General features: G+C 39.9%; 1 protein-coding gene across 1 annotated transcript; it reads left to right on the plus strand.

Moving 5' to 3' along the window:
- The first annotated feature begins 2,207 nt into the window (after positions 1-2,207).
- On the plus strand, positions 2,208-23,550 carry XG (Xg glycoprotein (Xg blood group)). The gene is made up of 9 exons (XM_057411874.1): positions 2,208-2,885; positions 13,644-13,685; positions 14,028-14,084; positions 17,826-17,861; positions 20,317-20,382; positions 21,288-21,344; positions 21,932-21,970; positions 22,247-22,366; positions 23,293-23,550. The coding sequence occupies exons 1-9, from the start codon at positions 2,825-2,827 to the stop codon at positions 23,307-23,309; spliced, it is 495 nt and encodes a 164-aa protein (XP_057267857.1). The 5' UTR covers positions 2,208-2,824; the 3' UTR covers positions 23,310-23,550.
- The last annotated feature ends 1,372 nt before the right edge of the window (positions 23,551-24,922 follow it).

A 24,922-nucleotide genomic window follows, 5' to 3' on the forward strand; every position in this document is an offset into this window, starting at 1 on the left:
TTCTTTTACACAGATATAAAAGACACATTTGAAAGAAGGGGAAGAGATGATTAGGAATAGGAAAAGGACTTGAATGAAGCAGAAGTACAGGGTTTTCAAACCCCTACATTTGGAGTGCTTTAAGAACCACGAGAATAAAATACTAAAAATCATGTTCCTCCACCTGCTTGTGAAAAAACGCTGAAGTTTTAGCTAGCATATAGTAGTTGTATTATTCTGTTGCCAAGAACTTCTATCACTGAGTCACTCATGTATTTGGTTTATATTTAAATTAATGTCTAATATTACTGGATGTTTCAATATTTTAATTAAAATACTTCAATTCTTATGACAGAAGATGAATACTATAGGATATTAGTGGCTTTCCCTAGCAGCTCTAGTGTATAATTTGATTCTTTCATCTCCGATAGACTCATACAGCAGGTCTCTCATGACAAAGAGAGCAATGTCTAACCTGTACCCACAGGAAGGATGGGGCTGCTACTGTGGTGAGTTGTGACTGTCCTTCTCTTTCAGCTTGTCTAATCTAAAAGAGGCCTGATGGGTGCAAAGGACAGACAGACACTCCACCCATTTGCTGTTTTTTAAATACAAGGGCTTTTTTTTTTTTTTTGAAAGAACAAGTAAAACGAATTCAGCAAGTCATCCACCTTGTCAGATAAAAATTAGGCAGAATGTTGTTTTCCCTTTAAATTGAAAAACATGGGTCAGTAGTTCCTTAAAGTGATAAAACTGTAATTTATGCTCAGGTGTAAGGCCTTATATTTGTTTTCAATATATATTGTTTACTTGCTATCTTGGCCAGGCTGTTGCACATCTTTGACAGAGGGAGCTGAGATTAAGAAAGTCCTGTAATGTCCCCAAGAACAGAAGTGGGACAGGCATTCAAGACATCCGGACTCCAATGCTAGGTCCACTTCTTTCTGTGCCACCTTCCCATTGTTTTTCTTTAGTATCTGGCTTCAGAAGAGCTAGACAAGGGGTACATCATCTTCAAACTTAAGAACGTGCCATATCCCAATGAGCTAGTATCAGCAGGCAGGTGAGATAACACATCGTTTCATTTACAAGAACAAATGCTACTGAGCATTTCTGAGTTGCTTGGACTTGCCTGGTTCTAGTACATAGCCTTGGTAACTTTCCTGCTCCCTTCAGGCAAATTCATCACTGATACGAAGATTAGCACATGTGTGCCTGCTTTTGTTATTCTGGGAAAAAACAAACAGTGGGTTTATGGGATTGCTTGTGTCATGTTATAGTTCTTGTTTTAACTGGCTGACAGTCACCTCTTAAACCTAAATGTCCTTAACTTGTCTGAGATTGAGGAATTGGCCCTGACAAGGAGAATGATGGTACGTAATTTGAGCTTTAGAGCTTCTACTGCTAGTGTAAATAGTTAAGCCATGCAATGCAGTAAACCAGGCCTTTATAAACCATTCTGCTGGTTCAGATTTGTTGGGGGGGGGGTGTGGGGGGGGGTGGTGTTCAAATCTGACCTACTTGGACTAGAAGCTTCTTGAAGATCCAGTATCACCAGGTTCTATCAGTCCAGTTTATGTTGTTGCGTCAGTTTTTTGTAGTTGGCATCAAAGCATGAATTCAGCACGTGCACTGTATGTTCTAGGTAACTGAAATGAAGTGCAATTGAGGCCAGCCTGTGCTCCACATCAGACTGAGTCACTCAGCAACATTGCAAGTGTACAGATTGGCCACTCATGGTAGCAGAGTCCTCAGTGTATTTCCAGCCCTAGTCAGAACAGTGTTTTCTGCCCCCCCCCCGCATTTTAACCCCCAGCAAAAGGGAGGACACACACCACTCTCCTCGGTGCTGGGAGCTGGTGTGACAGCGTCAATCCAGTTCAAGAGACAAGTGTCTCTTGACATAGGTATTTGCTAGAGAGAGGCTATGACAAAACTGAATTTAAATCACGTCAGTGATTTTAAACTATGTTCATGGATGGATGGATGATACTTGTTCATTTCCCAAAGCTTTGTGCTCTGACACTCGGCACTGAGATCTCTCTCCATGTAGGATATTTATGTTTAAAAATATATCTAGATCAATGGAAAAATCACGACAAACAATGTTATCTACTGGAGGCAAGCATCTGCCGAGGTGGTGAGCATACCTCGGTAGTGCAGTATCACTTTTTAAAAGTTTATAAAATATAACTTTTTTGTCTTCCTCCTGCAGACAATTCCCAGGTCTCTGCAAAGCAGGTTCTTGGCCTCCATTTCCCCAGCATGGAGACTCGAGTGAGCAGTTAGGACTCTGACAAGATTGCCTTTATGATCAGCTGTTGCTCAGCCAACACCTGAGCAGGGAAGCAGCACTTTGAGGACAGAATCTATCTGAGAGATTTTTCTTCCAACTACACTTCAGAGGAGGCCAGTCTCCTCTCACATGCTGCTTGAGCTCCCGCAGCACCACACCCTGCTTTGAAGGCGAGGATGTCAAACAGGTTGGCTTTCCCTCCGGGAAGGAGGTGGATTCAGAGCACGACGGCTCCCTCCTCATTGGGTGCTGCCGCTGGTTCTCCAGCAATCCACGCTCCCTGCCTGGGTGATAAATAGATTTCTTAGAGGGCGGGGAGCACCTACGGTGCTGCTCACAGCTTGGCCATAGCGGGGTTGTTTGCTTTTGTTGCTTGTCTTGTACTAGAAGAGGTTTTAGGGACTTCTGTGGTGTTTGGGTGTGATGGTGAGAGAACTCTTTGGACAGAGCCGCTGATTCCAAGTGTCTCCCTCAAACCTTGGCGCTGCAGTTGCAACATCTACCATCATTGCTTGGAAAAAAGACAATCAAGGCACTGCATAGAAGACAATGGGGAAACTCAAAAGTATCCTTCTTCTGTGCCTTGGCTTTCTTCTAGTCTATGTAAGAGGTAAGTGACCTTCACCTTGGCTTATTTCTAGGGCATGATTATTAAAATGAAATAAACACAACAAAAACTTAAACCCTAACCCCTAAAAAAAAGTTTGTTTATTTAGAAATGCTTGCTGACATTATTTTTGTTACTCGTTTCACGAGAAGCATTCAAGAGTGTTTAGATAAGTACTTCTGCAGTTTCTAAGGAGATACGTATCTTCTGGATGATTGCTCATAACAGCTGTGCTAGTTGGAGTCTGTTTATTTGTTATAATTTCTTATTTCCTCTGTAGTGTTGCTGCCCTAAAATTACTGACAAGCTTAGAGCTGAGTATCAACTTTTAAAATGAAAGCTGTAAAATGAGAGGTTCCAAGGGAGTTTGAAGTTCCCAAACAGATCCTTAGTCAACTATTTACTTCATGTTTATACAGCTCTTCTTAGTTATTGAAATATGTTAGTTATATTGTAAAAACAAATTCTGATTCAGTTTAAAGGATGCTCATACCTGCATACTGGTGCTCATCCTTTAGTAATTATAAATTAATAATTTATTTACCTTAGCCAACACATTCCTGAATATAGAAACTCCACACACAAGCATACTTTCTTTGTTTCATGCAGGGTTAATGAAGAATTGAATATACTTTGTATATATTTTTGATGAATGAATAGCAGCTGGGAAAATGTAGTCCTTTCACACTGAGTCATTTTTCTATATTCAAATGCAATTTTCTTTTAGCAAAACATTCTGTAAAGCTTTTTTGGCTATCAGACCAAATAGGATCATCCTTGTGTGCATGTGCTACGTAGTGTACTTGTAATCTTTTCTTTTTTGTACATTAGCATTATTTCAGAAACTTGCAGTGCAGTGTTTGACTGCAGCAAGAAGTCATTCGCTAACCGCTAGTTCCAACATAGCTGCTGCTGCTCCTCCTCCCACCACCCCCGATTTAAATGCAGTCCCTGGGAGACCTTGCAGTGATGGGCAGAGAAAAAACTTGCCTTAAATTAGTGCCCAAGTTCCATTTTCACAAATAAGGAATTATTTAGAGGTCTTCAGCAAGTAACGTGGTGGAGAAACAGCAGAGCAGTAGGACTGTGCTGGGCTGCCCTGCAATATGTTGTGAACAGCAGTGACTCACATGGTCTCTCACCACTGGTATGCAGACTTTCTTGTTCTGGAGGATTGTCTTGTGTTGAATATTTCTGTTCAAACAATCTGAGCATGGGCAACCCAATTGCCCTACACTCTAGCATTTTAATTACAAGGATAGTCAGCCTAACCGTTCTTGCCTTCTACATGTGATAATTTAGAGCCAGTTCAGGCACTGCTTTGGGGAAGGAATCATTGCTGAAAGACGTTGTGGGCTTCGGGCAGTCTTGCAACTGTGGAAACTATTTAAGCCACTTTAAAAAGCAAAATGAATTATTATAAGTCTATGGCAACAGTCACTGAATTTTATCATCAAAGAGTATACCCCTCCATGTTTCAGGGGACATTTTCAGGAATCACTTCTCAGTCCCAATTAAGACATGATATGAGGAAGGGCTGGCCGTGCTGGTAAAAAGCTGGTCTAAGTCCTTATGATGGGAATGTCTGTGACATGATTCATCTTTGTATACGCAGTCCTAATTCTTACCTAACCTTTAACTGTTCTAACTTCTAGAATCTACTGTACCACCACAGCTAGAGCACACTGCATCATTTCTCTTACCATCTAGCATTTCTTTTATGTCCTGCTATCTTCAGTTAGTTGGCTAGATGGCCTTGACAGGCACATCTCAACAGAAACGTGACATACCCAAAGACCACATTGCACAAGAAAAGTGAGACCTGATGCAGTTCAGAAACTTACATGCTCGCTGCAGTCTTCCACACTTTTACCTACATTCACTGGCTTTTATTTCCAAGCTTAGGCAGGTTACATGAGATCCCCCATGTAAGCTGAGCTCCTACAGCTAGTTTTCTGAGTGTCTTCTAGACTAATCCAAATGAAAGAAACCTCATAGAAACTTCTTCCACTGAAGTTCATGCTAACACCCCATGTTGGTTACTGCAGCTTGGCCTACATGCAGTGTGGTAAGACGCAGTTTAGGTCCTAGCCCCCCAGTAACTGAGATAATGCAGCTGTCTGACACATACTGTAGCTCCTGTTTGGGCTGTACATCTGTGTGCATACCTGCAGTGGGACAGCTGTGCAAAGGGCTCTCTGCTTCCTACACAGCTGGAAAGCAACTGAGACTCTCCCTCAGACATGACTGCTCAGAAATGCCCTTCAGGTTCCCAATAGAGATAAAACCTATACACCCATGGTCTTCAAGATCAAACAATAGATCACATGTTTAGTCAGTAACAAAGACAGTGCAAAGGTTGATGATGTTTAAGACATATTAAGTTTACTTCATGAGGTATTACATGCTACACAGGTAAAGGGAACAGCATTTATTGCTAACTAGTAAACCATGTACTACTGTCCAGCTGAGGCTTACAAAGATGTTGTAATAACTCAAAATGAATTGTATTCTTGGTTAATTAGCTGGGCACTTTATGGGAGAAAATTACAGACCTGTTTGGATGTGAGACATTATGTGACAGTTTTATGAATAAAGTAGCTTTCACTAGAGTTAAAAGACAGAATAAGATAGATGAAAAACACAGTCCTGTTTTTCTGATACTGCTCCATCAAGCTTCAGTCCTTGCTGTCACCCCATGTGAGGTCCTTTGTGTACGTGCTGAAGCACTCACGGTATCAGAAGGTATATGTCAGACAATGAGTTCTTCTGTTGCTGGGTGCCAAAACTATTTCACTCCCAATACCAGAGCTGCTATCATCTGTAGCAGCAGTAGAACTGTTGCAACACCAGGGCTTGGGAAGAGCTTATAACTGGTGCAGTTACTCACTTTCTCGAGTTCACTTTTCATACACTGCTGCCACATTGCAAGACTGGTAACAGTGCTCAGACTGCCTGTTTTCAGTGTGCATATCTCCATTGTTTGCAGCAGTGATTTGTCAATCCTTTTCCATTGGGTAGTAAGTAAACAAATAAATGCCATAATTCTTTCAATATTAAAAACTAATAAAAATATGCCTTTCTGTGGCATTTTGCCTCGTGGTTAGGAGGAGATACAGATTGTTTTGATTAGTCTTCCTTTGTTTCCACAAGGGGTTGACATGTGTGAATGTTGTGGGAAAATACTATCTAAAATCTCATCTGTAGTACAGTATCTCATAACGCCAAGTAGGCTATCCCAGTTGAAAGAAAGGGCATGCATGGGTTATGAAAATATAACACTCCCACTTCCACTGTCTGAGCTTTGCCTGAAATCAACACATTTTTTAATTCCTGGGGAATTTCTTTTAAAAGCTAAATCACACCGATATATTTTCAAAGGGCAACAATGCTCCAGATCAAATGAAAACAAAGCCCAGAGTAGGCATTGAGATTAGCAGACAAATTAAATCAAAGTCCTTCCTTATGTCCCAGGTCTTACATCTAGTGGTGGAGGAACCAGGGGTACACACTCCACACCAGGAACAGTTCGGAGTTAATGACAACACGATCTCCCAGATCACAATCTATACCACATCAAAACTGTAACTATCAACTCTAACTCTATCAGGTTACCACCAGCAAGGAGCAGAAATTGAGATACAAGATAGGTATTTTTGTTTGCAAAGATCATACAGAACATTTTGCTTCTTGAGCATAATGGTAACAAAAGAAGGCTGGCTCTTTGTTCAGAAATCCAACCCAGATCTGCAGAGCATTCTGCATGCCAAGACTCTTGATCTCTGTTTCCTCTGAAGTCTGTGCCACCAGATCCTCTTCTGAGTCTCCTGCTTTTGAAGTTCAGATACCAGCTGATGCTCAATCACCCTCTGCTCAGGGTCATTCAAAGAGGATTCTTTGTGCACACTGGTGGCATGTGCAAAGGCTTCTTCAGCTCTGTGAAGGGAGCCTGGTTGCTTCTCTCATGTAGTTCAAATGAGATGGGAGGTGGCTCCTAAGACTCCACAGGGACCTGTGGCTGAGCAGAACTGCTTGCTGATGTCCGGCAACTCCTTCCAGCATTATTGTTTTCTAGAAAACATATTCTTGATGGTATGAAAGATAGAAGATGGAGGCCTTGCTTCTTTTTTGTCTTGCGTCTTCAACATACAAGCAAAGAATGTGAAATGCCCCAAACGTCCCGTTTGACTTGGCAGATTACTAACCCCTTTGGAAGAAATGTAAATAATTATGCTGATGGCCTATGCTGACCTCAGGGGGCACAGATTAGTTATACAACAGAATCTCTGAAACAAATTCAACCCAATGTTAAGTTGCAGAATAGCCCTACTGACATCTGTCTACTCATAACCAAAGGTATTTTGCACGTATTTTACCAGTGTAGTTGGGATGATGCAGGGAAGAGGAACAATTGTGAGCAACAGAAATAGCAAAGCCTGGCATCTCCCTGACCTTCTGCATTATCTTCAGCTCCCTCTGTTGTCGCTACCCCACCATCTGGGACAGCTTGGATTAGCCAGCTGGTACTTAGGCAGTGAGTGGTCATTGTGAGAGCAGCTGCTGCTTGTGCCACACAATATAGGGCTTTAGGAGGAACACTCATCTTGGTCTCTCATTTGAACCTATCTCATGTACAGTTCTCATGGAACGTGACCATTGTTAAGCCTGACACTCTCAGACCAAGTGGCTGAAAAGGGGTAGACAGCTTCCTGAACCATGCAGGAACAGGTTGAAGCTCTGGGTGAGCAGCCCATGCCATGGCCTGATCTCTGCTTCCTTGTGACACAAAGCTGAAAACCTGAGGCGCTCAGATGAATGGTGCTGCTTTATGGGAGAGCCCTACTTTTTTGCTCTGCCTGTAGTTTTACAGCATACAACAGCTTCTTCTGCACTCATTCTGAAGCAAAACATAGAAAATTATGTATACTCTATTTTATGTATGCAGGACATATCACATCATAAAGAATGACAGCTACCTTTGAACAGCTATTGTTTGTCCACAGCAAAGCAAACACCACAGAACTAGAAGATTTTCTTTCATGTTGGATGAAACTATGCTGCACAGACCTAAAGCAGTACTGCCACTCCTGCTTTATTAGTGCATCTTATTTGCTGGTGATTATTTAAATGTGTTCTTGTATGAATAAGTGAGGGAGACCTTTTCATTTCCCTTGAATTCAAACTGTAAACAGAAGTGGCCTAACAAAAACCACGAAGCCAATTATCAGGTCCATATGCTGTGGTCTACAGACTGGAACTTGGATGCTAATTACAGATTTTAAAGCAAACTCAGTTTCCATCCTAACATCAATGGTCTGTAATGGCAGTCATTGTTTATGGGATGAAAGGGCCATGATAGAAAGGAAAACTACAGTAGCCTCATCAGGAAATATGGATCATGAGTGTATTACATCAAAGAAATAGTACCTGCTCGAGATTTTGTCCAAAATGTCCACTCTAGGGTATAAGCCTTTATGTTCTCCCACAACTTTTCTTACATGAGTAATTTCCTTTAAACAAACAGAGTTCCTGAATAAAGTTGAACCAATAAATGGGTATGTTCTGAATCACATACCTGGGAGGAAACATTCCATTTTCTCATTACAGGGAAGTATGTCTCATGACTGTATAATAATCAGAAATGATCTCTGCAAAGAATAACTTACCATTTCAGCTAAAAAAAGAACATAAACTGGGTCCCATGAGTGGCTTTGGCAACATATTCTTCCTTTTCAGAAAATTTTTGGTCTCATTTGTGAGTCACTCACTTCTTCCTCAGTCTCTGCCAGCTTCATAATGATTTAAGCTCATTGTATTCACAAAGCAATTCATATTTAATCACACTGAAGGGATATTTTTGGTCTTGTTTTAAAATAATGTAAATTCAATTTATTTTTCCTTTCTATCTAGCTCACATTTCTGAGTTAGTTGCTTCTAATTTATTTGTAACACAGGTAGTCTTAATGCCCTCAAAGCCCATAATTTAATCATGTTAATGAAAAAAGGATTTATCTAACACACATGTGCATATATACATTTAAGATGTATGTCCACACATGTATATACACATAGAAACACATTTTCTCATGGATCTTAGTTTCATTCTTAATACCAGACTATGCATATTAAATGCATCAGAAGTTAATTTCATTTGTCTCATAACCTGACTCTTATTTAGCAATATTCATGATGCCCTATTTAAATGTGGGTCATTTTAATGGCCACAAACTGTGTTCATCTTTATCCAGTGCAGGACTGAGCCTACTTACAGAGATTGTAAAATTGCAGTGTTGCCACAGTAGCCTTTCGTCAGAAAACTTTTGACTACATTTGTAATGGTGAATAGGTGACATCCACCTGCAGAATCTAGCCTTCTTCCTCATAAATACTCCTCAAAAACTGTGGGACCTCAGGCCCTTGTCATCAGTCAGCTACACGGGTAAAGGGTGATGGATCCATTTAACATTTAGGTCACAAATTAAACCATAGACAAAGATGCTGCTGTAGGCATTTTAGTGACTGGGTATGTGGGACGCGTTTTCAGAAAACTAATGTTGTAAAAAGTTTGTGGACATTAAATGCACACATGCCTGAGGACATGACTTTGTAGAGTGCTGCTTTGGTGGGGTGGGACAGCCTCACTTCCATGATGCTTCAGCAGGATGTGTCTCATATTCAAAGAAACTTATTAAAAGCTGGCTTAGGATCTCTGCAACAAAGAGCAACCATAATAGTCTCCATAGTAGAACAATTAGACTAACAAGGATTTTATGTCACTGGGCTTCCACACATGGTATTATACAGCCTTATAGAAAGTATGGGCATTAGTGAAAGCAAACATCCTACCTGGAAAAATCATGCCTGTAAAAAGAAATCTAGCAACTTTGACATTTAAACTACCATGTTTTGATGTTTGGCTTTATGGAGTCTATTTTCCCCTGACTGGCTGCTACAGAGGTCTACTGTTAGCTATGTAGGCCAGGTCTACTACACAGTTTTTTACTGGCGGTTGGGTGGGGATGAGGGAATTACATCCCAAATAAGGCTGGCAGTGCCAGCAGAAATCCTGCTGGTAGTTTAGTTCCTTGTGTTTGAGCAGCTAGTATAAGCATGATTAAAAGAGGTCCTTTTGCCATACAAACTGTGTATTCATCTGGAAGGCTTGCTTTCTTAGTTTAGTGCTTTCTTATTTGTAGATAAGGACTGCTCTGTGATGTCAGGCAGGAGCATATAAACATTATTCAGATTCTCTGCTGTGAATCATGGTGGACCACCCAAGAAAAAACACCACTGCAATAGTTCCATTTCTTTGTAAAAACAGGGATACTCCCAGAAGAAAGGCTGGAAGTGTTGTCAAGAAATAGCATACCAGCCCAAAGCAGTAATAACAGATAACTCTGAGATAATGCCTCCTGCATAGCTAAACTTCTTAATAACTTTATCCAGGTTAAAAAAAAATAAACCAAATAAAAAGAAACCCCAAACCCAAAACAACAAAAAACCCCAACCAACCAAGACTAAACACACACACACACACACACACACACACACACACACAAACCAACAAAAACTGCACACAAAAAAACCCCAAACAAATAAAACCCCCAAAGGAACAAAGCTGTTTTCTCCTCACTGAAATTCCTTTCATTCTCATTTTCATAAGTTTCCAGCTGTTTCTATTATGGAAGCTCATCCAAGGAAAGAAAGGGCCATTTTTGTTTGTGGAAAATTAATTTCTTTCAGTCTGTTTGTTCTGTGAAACAGCTTAACTGATTTATTTCCATTGTCATTCATCTTCACAGTTCCCTGAAGTATCCAGTTCCTATTGAGCTAAATATTCTCTGAGCCTCTAAATGTGTTTTTGTTTGTAGACCCACCATTTTGTGGATGAAATCTGGGCTGTTCAGCTATTTAACCATCTGTTATCCTCCCAAATTACATTCTTTAAATGTCTAGGTGCAATGGTAATGAGCATTTAAAATTCAGCTCCACAAAATCTTACTCCTTGCGGTTGTTTGACGTTATTACCAGAAGAAGCTGGGATGGAAGTCCAAGGAATCTTTTGGTTTATTGGAATATCATTTACCATGGTGCACAGATGTCAACAGACAATTTGCCCATCTGTCAAGGTTTATATTTACACAACCAAACAGATTTCAGTGTAGATTCCTGTCTTACTCCCAGTCAGTCATTCTGTGCTGGTGTCTGGGAGGTTTTATTATTTGGTTTATCATCAGATATGATTAAAAAACCTCAAACCAATCTGAATAATTCCTGCAGATTTTCAGGCTTCTTTTTTTCTATTCTTAAAAATCCTGTAGTTGTCTTCTGTTTCTCCTTTGCAGGCTTAAAACATCACCTCTTGTCTTTTCTCATCTGTTTGATAACAGAGCAGACATGACACACAATAGGAGAGGGAAATGTTGGTATCATACAGAAGGGCAGATATTAGTAACTGTTTCAGTCTGCTATTTTGCTTTGGTTCTCATATAATTGGGAGCATCTGTGTCATCTTGCTTGAATTCCATAGTATCTTTTGATGAGGTTCTTCCTATTTATTTATTTTTTCTTTTCCCTAACTTCAAAGAAATATTTTACCTGGAATTTTTCCAGAGTCTTCCTTCACAAGACAAACTTGTCACATTCTCTTTGCAGCTCTAGGACCTCTGTAGCTGCTTTCCATATCGTTACTTCCTGCATGTCAGGACCTGCCACAAAGGAGCTGGTCTGGCCAACAGCTCCTTAGTGTTACAGAATGATTTCTCATGACTCACTCTGATGAGCAATGGTTTGAGCCCTGCCAGCTGTGCCCTGCAGCAGCAGGGCTCAGGTCAGATAACCTCTGTCAGCGCTCGGGATGCCTATGAAGAATGAAGATTTATCCAGAGGACAAACCCAAAGGACAGTCAAACTTCTCATGTTGCTGGCACTGAAAAAAATGCTTCAGAGAAATATAATTTGACCAGATTAGTAGAGGCAATGCCATGACGTCATCCTGCAAGTAGGGGAATATAGATCAAACTAGCAACGCAGCTAAGGACCCAGTCCAAAGGTTACTGGACTTGGCAAGGTTGGCTGAGCAGCCAGGGCAGGGGAAGGAGAGATTGTTGGATGAGCTGGCACTCTAAGATCAGTTCAATTGTATAAGAGATGAAATGCTACACTGCTAACATTACAGGGAAAGCCTTACTCTGTTATCTGCTTTTCCCTTCCAAGCACAGGCTTGTCATAATGTTTTATAGGGACAGTTTTGCTTTTAAAGTCATTCACTATTCTGCATTCCAGCCTTGTTTTAGCCTTTCTGTAAGACATCAGCTATAATTAAGTTCACAGACTTACATGAAAATCCTCACAGGAATCAAGACATTCCCACTTTATGCTCCCACACTGATTGTTATTTGAAGCTGACACAGTGTTTTGCCACTGACGATTAATCTTCCCAGGGGCTCTCTGACACAGGTGAGAGCTATTAATCAGGAACAGTGATTAGTGCGAAGATGCCATGAAGACAGACAGCACCTGTCAGGGCTGAGCTGAACTCAGAGCGTTGCTGGAGAACCTCTGACAGCCTCTCTCTGTTCCTCAGTTTCCCTTCTTGAGCAATGATGCCTTTCTTGGGGGCTGGAACCCAATGACCTTTAAGGTCCCTTGCAACCCAAGCCATTCTATAACCCTTGCTGTGAAGTGTTCAAGCCTTACCAAGAAAAACACTTTATTGAAGAATTAGGTATTAAGCCACTTAGATGGGATAATAAACAGACCCTGATCAAGAGGCTTACTCGATAGAGCACAGTAAAACATTTCTGCTTAGGGAAGCCATGGCACACTGTGACTTTTTGTGGGTTTGTACAGGCTAATCTTGTATTTGGTGTGCAAACACGAGGATGATGAAATTTCAGCCTGGATGAAAATGAATGGGTATGTACTCTGCAAAGAGATGTTTCAGGAAGGCTGGTTATTAAAGGGAAAGTGGCAGATTGTAGAGAGTGGAAAGTAAAATTCACATGAATAGCTGTGTTTGTTTATTTCAAAATCATATATTTTAGTTTATACATTTTGAATATTTTCCAGTTTCATTTGCCTGCTAACTTCAAATGTCAGGATGCTAGTTGCCCCCCTGTGACATTTAGTGACATCATTGTCACCTAACACAGGACAGGAAGGGCTCTTTTCTCCACTTTCAGTTTTTTTATGGTACAGTAGAAAATAAATTAGGTAAATACATCTTTATAGCTTTTACTTGCTGGCACGTGTTACAGGAAGAGTTATAAGAAAGAATTGATTCATGTTACAAGTGATCACAAGGCAGACTTGCTAGTAAAGCTGAGCTAGTAAAACAATAATGAAGACATTAAAAATTCTCACCTAATGATTCTAGTTTGCAAGTACCGTGCTGAATGCTACTTTCAGCAGTCTCCCAGCAATAGACCTTGTGACCCTGTGCCCTGTAACAGGCAACCTGTGTTCTTCAAAGGCATGTTTGCACAGCCGCTGAACATGGATAACAGAAGAGAACAGCACCTCATTGCACTACCTAAACAAGTAGTTTCTTTGCATTAGATCAGCCCATTTCTCATGGTCGTTCAGGACTACACGGTGCTGGGACAACAACTGACATCTTGCTCTGTGCCTGCTCCTGTTTGGATGGGTTTTTGTTTTGTTTCTTACTGGTGTTCTGGCTTTGTCCAGAGCCCTCAGACCTGAAGGTCATGGAACCTGCCCTCTGACTTAGTCTCTTTCCTTCTGTCACTTTCCTCCTAGGTCAACGTGATTTTGATTTAGCTGATGCTCTTGATCACCCAGGTAGGTAAAACTCCTATTCTTATTTTACCATGGCATTTAGACCCAGTAATATAACTTAAGTCCTTTTCCTTGAAGACTGGAGTATGAAGTAGCTACTACTGAAGTTAAAGATACAAAGAACTGAGAAACGCTAGAGTTCAATGTTTCTTTCATAAAATTGAAAAATTCTTTAAAGCAAACAAACAAGAAAGGCTTTGAAAACATATCCCTTAATTTTTGGCTTCTGCTGTGATACATAAAGGTTTAATGAATGAAGCTGTCTAGATTTGCAGATACCTTCTTTCGTGAAATTGAAAAAGATTAGGCTGTTATTGTTTATTGGTATATCATTGTGTCCCACAGATGACATAATTACCAGGAAGCCTATAGTGATCAGAAGACCGACAAGGCCTGTGCTGAGTAAGTAATGAAGACAAAACTGGTCATAACTTATTTTAGATAGGTAGAAACTGTCTCCCATGAGATTCTTGATCATATCTGCTAAAGTGCCATAGCTGAGATCATTTGTGAATACAAACTGTCTTCTATGTGTAAAGTAAGAGGGTTATTTTGACAATTACCAATTACATCTCTTCCAGTAAGGAAGGACATGCTGCTTCCAGTAAGGCTTTAGAGTGTAACTGGCCAGTGAAGGCATTTTATTTCCTGAAAATCTTCATGCTTTTCCAGCCTGTATTTAACTCCCTGGGCAACTGTTGCCAAACATGGGTAACTGTTCTTCCACTCTTTTCTCCATTGTCTTTTAGCATAAATATTCATGTGCTTGATAATGGACTTGGAAAAGAATCAGAAGGTATCTGGGTATTCTTTCTTCTCCCCATGTATTTGCTTAATATTACCTAGTATTGATCACTACAAAGACCTATGTCGGAAAGGAAAAAAAGTTCTGAACAGTGGAGAGAACCAAAAGGTTTATAGCTGCAGTCCTGAGAATGATGATTTTCAATTAACCTCATTATTGTTAAAAAAAAAACCAACAACAAACTCCAGACAAGAAGAAAACCACACATCCAGTTGTGACGGAATTTAATGATAACAGAGTTTTCATCCAAATTATATTGAAAGAATTTCTGGCTATCAAACAAAATGCCTGAATTGGGAGATGCAGGATAACTTTAGCCCACACAACAGTGTCAGTCTTTTTCTGGATAAAAGTTGCAGTAAGTCTTTAGGTATATGAAAGCAGTTACATTCTCACATGATTCTCTGGCTCACTCTTTGAATAAATGAGCAGCTTTTTGTGAATGTGGCAGCTGCTAAATCCTGTGAAGGTTGCATTTTTCCTTCCCTCTTAGTTTTTCAAAGGAAATCTTTGTTTGGCCTAGGTTAGAAGTGTCAGTTGTAAAATACTACTAAGCCACTGAGCTTACTGTCCTGACTTCCTTCAAAGTCAGTGGAGAGAAATCAGCATGTCTAGGGATGGTCATATCACTCTAAATGCGGATTTGTTCTTATCCTACTACAGACATTTCAAGTAGGTTACTTGAATTGTGCCCTAAAACACTGTCCTCAGTTGTGTTTGCAGGTAAGCTGGAGATGCCAGTATCTACAGTGAAGCTGCCTCAGTCAGGTGAAAAGAATTTGATTTTTAGGGACTTTAAAATCTGTTAGAGGTATGACTATGAGATGATTACCTACCTGAGTCAACTTCACTGATTCTTGGGAATGAAGAACTCCATGTTTTCCAGCCCATGTCAGGATCTCTTTCAGCACTGAAGAGGATTACAGGGAGTGTAAAAACAATTAAAACTATTAAAAAAAAAAAGTGCTAAAAATCAATTATTGGATTTGAGAGTGCAGAAATATAATACAAAAGTATATCTTAGTATCTGCCTAATGCTGCTTCTTAACCTCAGGGTTTCCTCTATGTCTCATTCAGCCAGTATCATTGAGAAATGAGGCTGGCTGAGATGATGATTTTGGCTCAGCTGAAGCAATTTACTGTCGAGGCTGTGTCCTCCAGGCATCACTTCCCACACACCTCTGCCTGAGATGAAGCTCTCCTGTAGGCGCTTGCCATCTAGTGTAACAACATTCAACACAAAATTTAGTAGAAGGTGATGTTTATTTACAAAATCTAAAAAAGCTACCCACTCACATTCTTGCTGCCATTGATTTAATTCAGCCATATGCTCAAACCCACATACGCATGAGCGCCAAGATGTGTGTGCTTAGGTGGTCTGTTGAGTGTCATGTGTAGCATGCTAGCTACTGAATACTTATGCCGTCTCTTTGGTTATTCTAGATCAGAAATCACAGGCTGGTTTATGTACAGATATTTTACACCTCTTAAGAGTCACCAACTAGAGGTCATTTGCTTCATAATCTTGTTTACTTCAGCACTCTGAACCCTAGGCCAGGTTGCTGCCTGGTGTTTTTGCTTATTTGGGGTACACAGACTATATCTATATTGTGGGTGGGTGAAAAGGAGAGGTAGTGGAATAGGTGGTATGCTGCTACCTTTGGCTTTAGAGTGCCCTTCTGCTTTTCCTCTGATGACAAGTCATCTGTGCTGTCATCAGAGCACAGGCCTGGTGGTTTTGACAGACACGACACATTCCTCAATTTTACAGCTGGGAAGGGTGACCTTTATTGTCTGTTCTTTTAACCCTTTGCTCAACTGTTTTTCTGGTCCCTACAGACATGTGCATTTCCATTTGTATTTCATAGCAGCCTGACAATTTCTGAAACAAATCTCTGCATGAACCTTCCAGAGCAGAACCCTACACTTTATCTAACTTCTTCATCTTGACAATAAATTGAACCCAGTTTGCAGTTTATTGCTTCTTATTGTTAGCATTTGACAGGTAAAGGTATTTTTGAAATGCAACTTTCTGCTGGCCACATATAGACAGCAGCAATACCTGACAAGAAAAAGCCCAGTCATGTAGTATGAATTTGATTATTTTCCTGCCAGATTTCCTGGTGACATCAAAACATTTAGAAGTTGTTGCATAACTGAGACTAGATACTGTTCAAAATCAGCTTCCCACTCCCTCTGGATATAAAGAACACAAGAAGGCAGAGTTCTGCTTGGTGTTGTATTTGGATGGATTTTACTGGGTTTTGGGAGTTCCGGCACAATTATAATGGAAAAAAAAACCCCAGTTGAGTGTCTATCTAATTTTCTGAGGCAAGAAGCATCGGTATAAAAATTTACGTAGATTTTGCCATCTCTTTTCTTCTGATTCATTCTACCACTCCACATTTATAATGAGAAGGAAAGGGATTCTTGGAGTTATGACATTCATCTAACATATTTCTGCCTATCACTCAGTGACCTTTCAGAGCTCACCGTCATTCCATACACACCCTACCATGTCACCCACATAGTCGTACCCACACCAGCATGTTGAAATGGAGTTCCTCTTGTTTATGCATCTCCAGCTCATAAACAAACTGTTCACTGAATGGAAGTTCCATCCCAGGTACAGTGGAACACACGTACAGTGCTGGGGGAATAGTCATAGCCTGTTTGTTCACTGAGTAACATGCACATGCCAACATCGAAATATATGTGAAAACCTTTATAGCTCAGCCAAAGAAAAGCAGTCTCCCAGCCAAACTATCACATAAGATTGCTTGAAGCAAAACTTTTTATGTCACCACGACCCTTACAAAAATTAGTTGATTCAATCTCGCTCCCCAAGTAGGTTTATTACTTCCCAGTGTTCGTTCTGAAATGAATAGTCAGTTTTTGCAGTTCTACAAATCGGACTTAAGCCAAACATGCATACACAAATTTTAACAACAGACATCATTGTTAATACTTAAGTATATTTAAAAAAGATATTTTAATATTTTAACATGGCAAATTTCATTTATGCATTTGCAGACATATTAAAGAGTTATTGATCTTACTTCCATTATGATATTTATTCTGAGCTTATTTAAAGCAGGCAAAAATCTTTTGTATTTTGAGTAGAAAATATTGTTTCATTTTTCAGTTACTGTGTGGACAAATATTAAATTCTATAAGAGTTTTCAAGAAAAGTGTAATGCCTTATTTGCATTTGTGGGTCTGACCTGAAAAAGTTGCTTTTCATTCAGTTGTACATTTTCTACTAAAACTGACATTTCACTTCCTTCAAGAATGGTGTGTAACGCACTTCTCTACATCTTCCTCCTTTTCATTTTTAGACAACGATCTGCACTTAGGAGATGCTCTTGGTGGGGGTGAGTATTGTCTTCTTTTCTCAATATAATGAAGGCTTTTTTCTATAGTCTTTTTCAGAAGTCTGCCTGATTTGTGAAAAGAAATTTAGTGATTGGAGGCAGAACTGTGGTAGTGTGAGTCATTACAACTCCTGTACATGCAGGCCCTTTTGGCAGAGGCCATCACGCAGAGTGGGGCCAGCAGGATGGGCTGTGTTTGGTTGCTAGCAATGGGACCTTGCAGGCTGGCTACCTGTGTGTGCTGAAGTCAGCTCTGGTTTACTTTACCATGCCAGGCTGCCACAGTCATGGCTGGGGAGAGGATGTGCTGCCCATTCAGCTGTGCAGCACCGTTCAGGGTGGTGGCCTCTGACAGCAGGTAGAAGAAATCAGGTGATGGCAGTCATTCCTTCGGCTGCCAAAAATGAGTCTAAGGTCAGCAATCAGAGGTAACAGTGGATAGAGGGAGGCATGAGCTTGTTGTAGCTCTGCTGATCACAAATCAGAAATGCAGGAAGGAATGTATTAGAGATGAGCGTTGATGGCACAATACAGCTAAAGCTTGAAGCACTCAAGCTGTTGTAACACGCTGCCACTTCCAAGTGTTTCTATAACATCCAGACCTGATGTAGGAAGAATTCATGGTGCTGTGCTGAGCTGTGTAGGTATGGGAAATCCTTGACTTGGGGAATTTTTGCATTCCACTTGAATCAAGGCTACCCAAAAGAATTACTTCTCAGCACAGATCCTCTGAATTATGATTCCAGTTGCAGTGGTTTGGTTTACTCATGTTTCAGTCTTAGAGAATCATACTATTTACACTATTCTTTCCCATTTCCATGGTTTTCAAATTTCCAGGTTCTCCTGGGGCTTTTCATACCTGTGTTTGAATGACATATTAGCCTGCACTTCATAAAGCTGAATCTAATTTTCTTTCTAATTCTTATGTTTATATTGTCATTTCTTCCTGCCTGTACTAATTGTTCCATTCCTGCAAGTTTTTAATGAGTGCTGTTATAAGAGGGTGGGTGTTGATTCAATTGTTAATGAATATCTTAAGTATCTTTACTAAAACCCACCTTTTAATTCAGAGAATGGCAATTGATATTTTCCTTTATTTCTATTTATTTGCTCCATTTTCAGTTCAGCTTCTTAATTGATATTCATACAGAGTATAATAGGATTAATGACATCTACCTCACTATCAATAGTTCTGATATAAAATATCAGATATAAAATATATCTTCTTATAATTAGAGAAGACTGAATAAGTGCTGCAGCACCATAAAAATAATGAATAATGGGATCAGTAGTTTTCTGCTTTTGTGCACTGGTGAGTCTTGGTTTGTTACACAGAGACCTGGAAGAGAACAAGTCTCTTCTTCTTTTGAATATAGTTAATTGGGCATAGTCTGATTCAGCAAAGCTTTAAGACTCTACCTAAAATCTATTGACTGCAGCAGGATGAACTCACACGAAGTTAAGCATGTATCTAAATAATTTACTGAATCAGAATCTAAATAGTACTCCCAAACAGAAGCATTGCATTTAGCAGCTGGGCAAGAAGAAAACATGATAAAAGGGCATGTGGCATGTATTGAAGGAGAAAGAAAGATTCAAGGAGAGGAAGGGAAACTGGTATTTATTTCTGTGACCTAGTTTTAATTTATTCGGAGCTAAATTCACTGTCTGGCTCTGAGAACAGTTTAATATGTGACTGAACTGGCTGAGGAAAGGACAGCAAAAAGGACCCAGTATGGATACACAGAGTAACAGCCCTGGATGTTAACTTTGTCAGGTTTAGACCTGAGCCAGCTCTTGCTACACCATCACTTTTAGTCCAGTCTGGAAACTGCTATTAGTTATCAGATCTCTCTCTCTATCCGATGCATCTCTTTATAATACCTTTTGTAAAAATTAAGGCCAAATACCAGCACAAAGTCCTAAGCAACAAAGCTCAAGTCTGAGTTCATTTTGCACTGTTCAAGAGTAGAAAATTCATCGTGCGCTAGATAAATTCAGAATACGTTAGATGAAACTAATCTGCAAATCTTATTGATACCTGCTGATACAGAGATAACCTGTTGTCTCCTGCCCAGCTTGGAACACCAGCTTCTCTGTCAGCTCTGCTAACTGCACCCCTGACACCTACAATAACACACTGTGCTTCCCAGATGTCAGCATTAAACAATGCTAGCACTTACCAGAAACACAGGAAATACTCTCCTTCAATAGTTTTATGAATTCTTGTGTCATTTTAATTTTGCAAATGCTCTGTTTTCACTTTCTAACCAGTTATAGTAGCCACCTATTTGTTGATATGTTGCTTGAGACTTCTTAACTGGTTTCAAGATCCTTTTGTTAACTCACAGGAGGACAAATTAAAAATAGGCATAAAATCTCAGGTTATCATGCTCTTTATTTACAGCTTTCTGTTTTGCCTCTCCAACCATCTAACAATATTAATTATCAGTAGGTGACATCTCAAGAAAACCTTTATACCCACCTCTTCCACCACGACCAGGGAGCCATGGTATTTCTGGTAAGAATATTTTCTTCTAAGAAATCCTAGCACAATGAGCTATTCTGAGTAAATATTTTGAATAGTTTACTTTCTTATTTCTTTGTTAATAATTTTTATCACCACTTCCCTCCATCTGCCTTTTGTTGTCACTGTTCCTGACACAGTGTTTGGAAAGTTTTCCCGAGTTTTAGTGTTGGTACCATAAAGCTTTAGTGGTCTGCCCAAAATGTGGGACACTGACTCCTAAGCGGCATGAGACTAACACTCATCTTGCTTGCCTTTTTGGTTTGGATATGTCTACACTGAGCCACGCTAAGGTTCAAATTTGACATCTAGCCACAGGGCATTGGTAAGCCTACGTTCAAATCTATACTGAGATATGCATCTGAGATGGCCGTGGGACTGGGGAGGTGGATGTAAGCCTGTATTGCTTTCGAGTGTGGTCCCAGACACACACTTAATTGAAGTGGAAGTGGGAGACCTATCCCAGCTACCACCATGTATCCCATAATTACTTCTGGTATGATTGTAGTTGTGAACTATGATCAGGCCCTTCTGGAGTCCTTATGCAGGTCTTCCTGGAAAGGTTCCACTGGCTTCCTGCTCCAGGAACTGCTGAGATCTGAGATGTCCATATTGTACAAGGATTTGTGCCTCTGACAGCCCAAGCCCACACATCCCACAGGTGCCAATACAGATGCAGAAAGGCAGAGCAGCAACAGTTTTAGTACTCCAGCGTTCAGGTGAATTTGAATAGGTGACCATTCAGTGGAAGACCCTTGATCCACCCATCATGTCAAAGCTGGAATTTCAAAAGTCCCTCAGCCGTCCCCAGAACACTGCAAAAGGACCAGACAAGGGAGCAGAAGGGGTTACCAGAGTTCAGACATTTTGCAATAGAAATCCTAATCTTTATCTTGCAGGAGGTTTTGATGACTCAGATCTCCTTGATGGGAAGCCTTTACCACCACACATAACAGGTAGTATTTGCTAATTCTTCTTGCAGCTTCTCCCTAATACTTGTAACTCAGAACTGGCCACTTTCGCTTTAGCAATAGTCTGTCACTGAAGGTGTAGGACAAGACACTGCTGTTTTTATTTAGACTGATTGTCCTTCTCCACAAGCCATGACTTTGAGTCTGAACTCTAGCTTATATTCCTAAACATTTTGTAGCTTTCTGGCATATGCCAGAACCCTGCAGGATTTATCCCTTTGAATTCAGCTAGGACAGTCCACAAGCAAGGATCTTCTGCTGAGAACTGCAAGCAGATGAACGGTGCCTATGATCTTATGCTAAATCAGCCTGTGAAATCAGCTTGATGTAGGCTGTTAAGTATTATCCTGTTTTTAGAGGATAATAGTCTCCAAAAATTGTCAGGGGGATGGATGGTTATTCCTTCAGCCAGTGCAGCTGCAGTTAGGACTGGAAAGGGAGCTCCTCTCTCAAAGTCCTGATGAGCTGCCCCCTTTCACCTCCTGTATGAAATGACACTTCACTGAGTAAAGACTTTGTTGTCAAAACAAGATAAAGCACATTTCTTGATGAAATTTCACCCTCTATTCCAGGAGAAGAGGAGCACAATTTCAATCATGGAGGAAACACGGGTATAGTAAATAATGTATTCTTTAATTTTTTTATATCATCATAAAATGTTAGTCTTATAAAAGTAATACATACACTACATTAGGCTTTAAGACACTTTTTTCACACCATCTGTAATGTAACATGATTTCTAATATTCTACTTAATTCTATTTAATGAATTTCTAATGTTTCACCAAACAATTCTCATAGTTTGGCAAAAGCATACCTTAGTAGAGAATACACGTAAGTGAAACCATTTTGATGTCTCTGAAAAAGAACTCTTTACTTTTTCTACAGATTCAGGATTAATAGCTGGAGTTACATCTCCTATAATTTCTGCTTTTGTAATACTGGTTGTTGGATCCATAGCAGCCTACTCTGCTTACAAGAACAAGAAACTTTGTTTCAAACCACAGGGTAAGACCAAATCAGTTTCCCGCTTTCCATGATGATTTAGTGGTGGGGTAGATGTGAATTTTACAGACAATTTCAGTGGGAGCAGAAAAAGCTCAGGGCTGAGGGCATTTGAAAATCTCATCCTAAAAACCCTCTGTGGTAAGAGAGAGTGGTAATTTTAATGTTCTTCATCAAGGACAAGTATAGGAAGCCATAATGTGGTCAGAAATTGGATGTAAGTCTCTTTATGAAGAAAATTACATGATGTGAAGTATCTGCCACCACAGAGGTAACTGACTATTGTGGCTCTGTTTGCGCCTCACCTGGGGCACCCCATGTACCTTCTGGCTGGGGCCCCCATTTCAGCTTTGGCCTGGTGGGCATCCTGCCCTTGCCATAGAGGTCAATTCAAACCTTTAATTCACCTTATTTGTTCTATAATGGGACTAACAATTATGACATGAGTGAGACACAGGAGGTGTGTACAGCTTCACAGGCATTACTGAGAGATATGGAATCCCCATGTGATTCAGAAAGACTCAGCCTGGAGATGCCATGGTGGGCTCTGTGCAGCCACTGCTTCCTAGGTGCTGGGGTAAAGCTTGGGAAGGGGAGATCCAGCCAGAGCATGGCCTGAGATGCCCTGGGATAGATTGGTCAGTACTGTGAAGGCTATCATCACAAACAGATGTTTGTGCCATCAGGGTCCCAACAGTTTCTTATTTTCCTTTGTCTGAATGGCCGTGGTTTAAGTAAAGCGTCAGGTCAGTAATCCCATGTAACTCTGGAAATGTGAAGTTAGAAAAAATGGGGAGGGCTGTCTATACATATCTGGAGATATGAGGTTCCTGCCTGTTGTCTTACCAGAACTGAGGCAAATAAAGCCCAAAAACCTGGCAAAGAGCATCCATCATGGACACATTGAATGTTCAATCTTCATCTTTCAGGTGGGGCTACAGTCTAAATCACTGGAAGAAGAATTGCCCTCTGATCACAGTCTCCTTTGATGGGTGACATCTGACCCACAGATCTGACAGTGTTTTTCTACTTTCTCACACTGACAAAAGGAAATCTTCCTCTAATGAACATTTTGTTGAGACCCTGCAGTCCTGCTCCCTTTCATCTGACGTCCCTCTTGCACCCTGAGCTTTATGTCATCAAAGACATGATTAAAACATCCAGGGATTCTATTGAGCTCTCCAACCTGCATTGATTCAGAAGTTATTTCAAGCAACAAAGAAATCAAATTTAATATAAGCTAAAGATGGAAATATTTTGGTTTGTGAGCATTTGAGTCACTGAACAGGGTTTTTTTTTTCCTGATATTTAAAATTACCCAAAATACTTAATACTTCAGATAGAATAGGAATAAGGAAATTGACATTTCCATTAATACATGTTGGGTTTCATTAGTATATTTAGTATATAGATGCCCACTCTGCCCCCTATCTGGAAGTGTTCAAGGACAGGTTGGATGGGGCTTTGAGCAACCTGGTTTAGTGGAAGGTGTCCCTGCCCATGGCAGGGGGTTGTAACTAGATGAACTTTAAGGTCCCTTCCAATCCAAACCATTTTATCATTCATCTGATTCTAGGATATTTCTGTATTTTCTATAATGTTTAAGTAAAACTGGAAGTTGTGTAAAGGATTAAAAATTTGAGTGCCTTTCCTTTATGTTTATGTCTGAATTCTAGCAAAGTGAAAAGGGTTACAGGTGGAAAATTAAGTCTTAATTTTAAAATATTGCATGAAAAGAACATGTAAATTGATAAACCACTGTTAAAAGAATAAAAAATGAGAGGAACACTTGTTGATTTTATTTATTTATTAATTTATTTATTACTGAAATGATGTTTAGATTCTCTCAGGAGCTGGAATCTGATGTAAATTTTGTTTCTCTTCTTGAAAACTTAGGCCTTGCTCTAAGAGCCTTCAAAAGCATTAATCTGCCATGGTTTGTTTGTTTGTTTTTTTAAGAAAGAACCATATTATTCATAATATATGTAAAGGAGAAATAGGTACAAAGTTTTCTGAATCGTTTAGAATGAGTCTGTGACACTTTGTTCCATAAAATCTATGTCACACCAATTTTTAAACTTCATACATATATGCAAGTATGGTTGAGATAGTTTTGCCACAAGGCTGTTTCATCTTTTTCCCTTGTTCTTGATCAGCCTCGCCATGTTAACAAATGTCCTTATGTAGACAAATCTATCAACAAAAACTAACACTTTTCCAGTCTCTGTGCCTTAATTTCAGTAACTGATTCAAAATACTAGCAAATGAATGACATACAGATGAAAGCTGGACAAACTAGTAGTTCACCAATGTAATTCTGCAATACGGGCATTTTAGAAAACTCTTCAAAGCACAGAGGGACTCCATGTGTTTTTATCTCCATTTTATATGTGTAGGATGCTTTTTCTGACAGAAATTCCATTTAGATGGAGGTAAGCATGATTTTGTGTTTATTAAATTATTGAAAGACATCATCTGAAAAATTACTCTTCTCATAAAGTCAAATACCGTCTTATTTAAAGTATATATGAAACGGATATATAGCAGTTACTGAGGATA

Source organism: Pezoporus wallicus, unplaced genomic scaffold (assembly GCF_028554395.1).
Source record: "Pezoporus wallicus isolate ANWC-B61680 ecotype Strahan unplaced genomic scaffold, APGP_CSIRO_Pwel_v1 contig_2372, whole genome shotgun sequence".
NCBI lineage: Eukaryota > Metazoa > Chordata > Aves > Psittaciformes > Psittacidae > Pezoporus > Pezoporus wallicus.

Excerpts from the sequence above, each read along its gene's own strand:
- XG (XM_057411874.1), top strand. The coding sequence starts at position 2,825 with ATGGGGAAACTCAAAAGTATCCTTCTTCTGTGCCTTGGCTTTCTTCTA. Across the intron at positions 14,085-17,825 it reads ACCGACAAGGCCTGTGCTGA|ACAACGATCTGCACTTAGGA; the intron begins GTAAGTAATGAA and ends TTTCATTTTTAG. Across the intron at positions 21,345-21,931 it reads TTTACCACCACACATAACAG|GAGAAGAGGAGCACAATTTC; the intron begins GTAGTATTTGCT and ends CCTCTATTCCAG.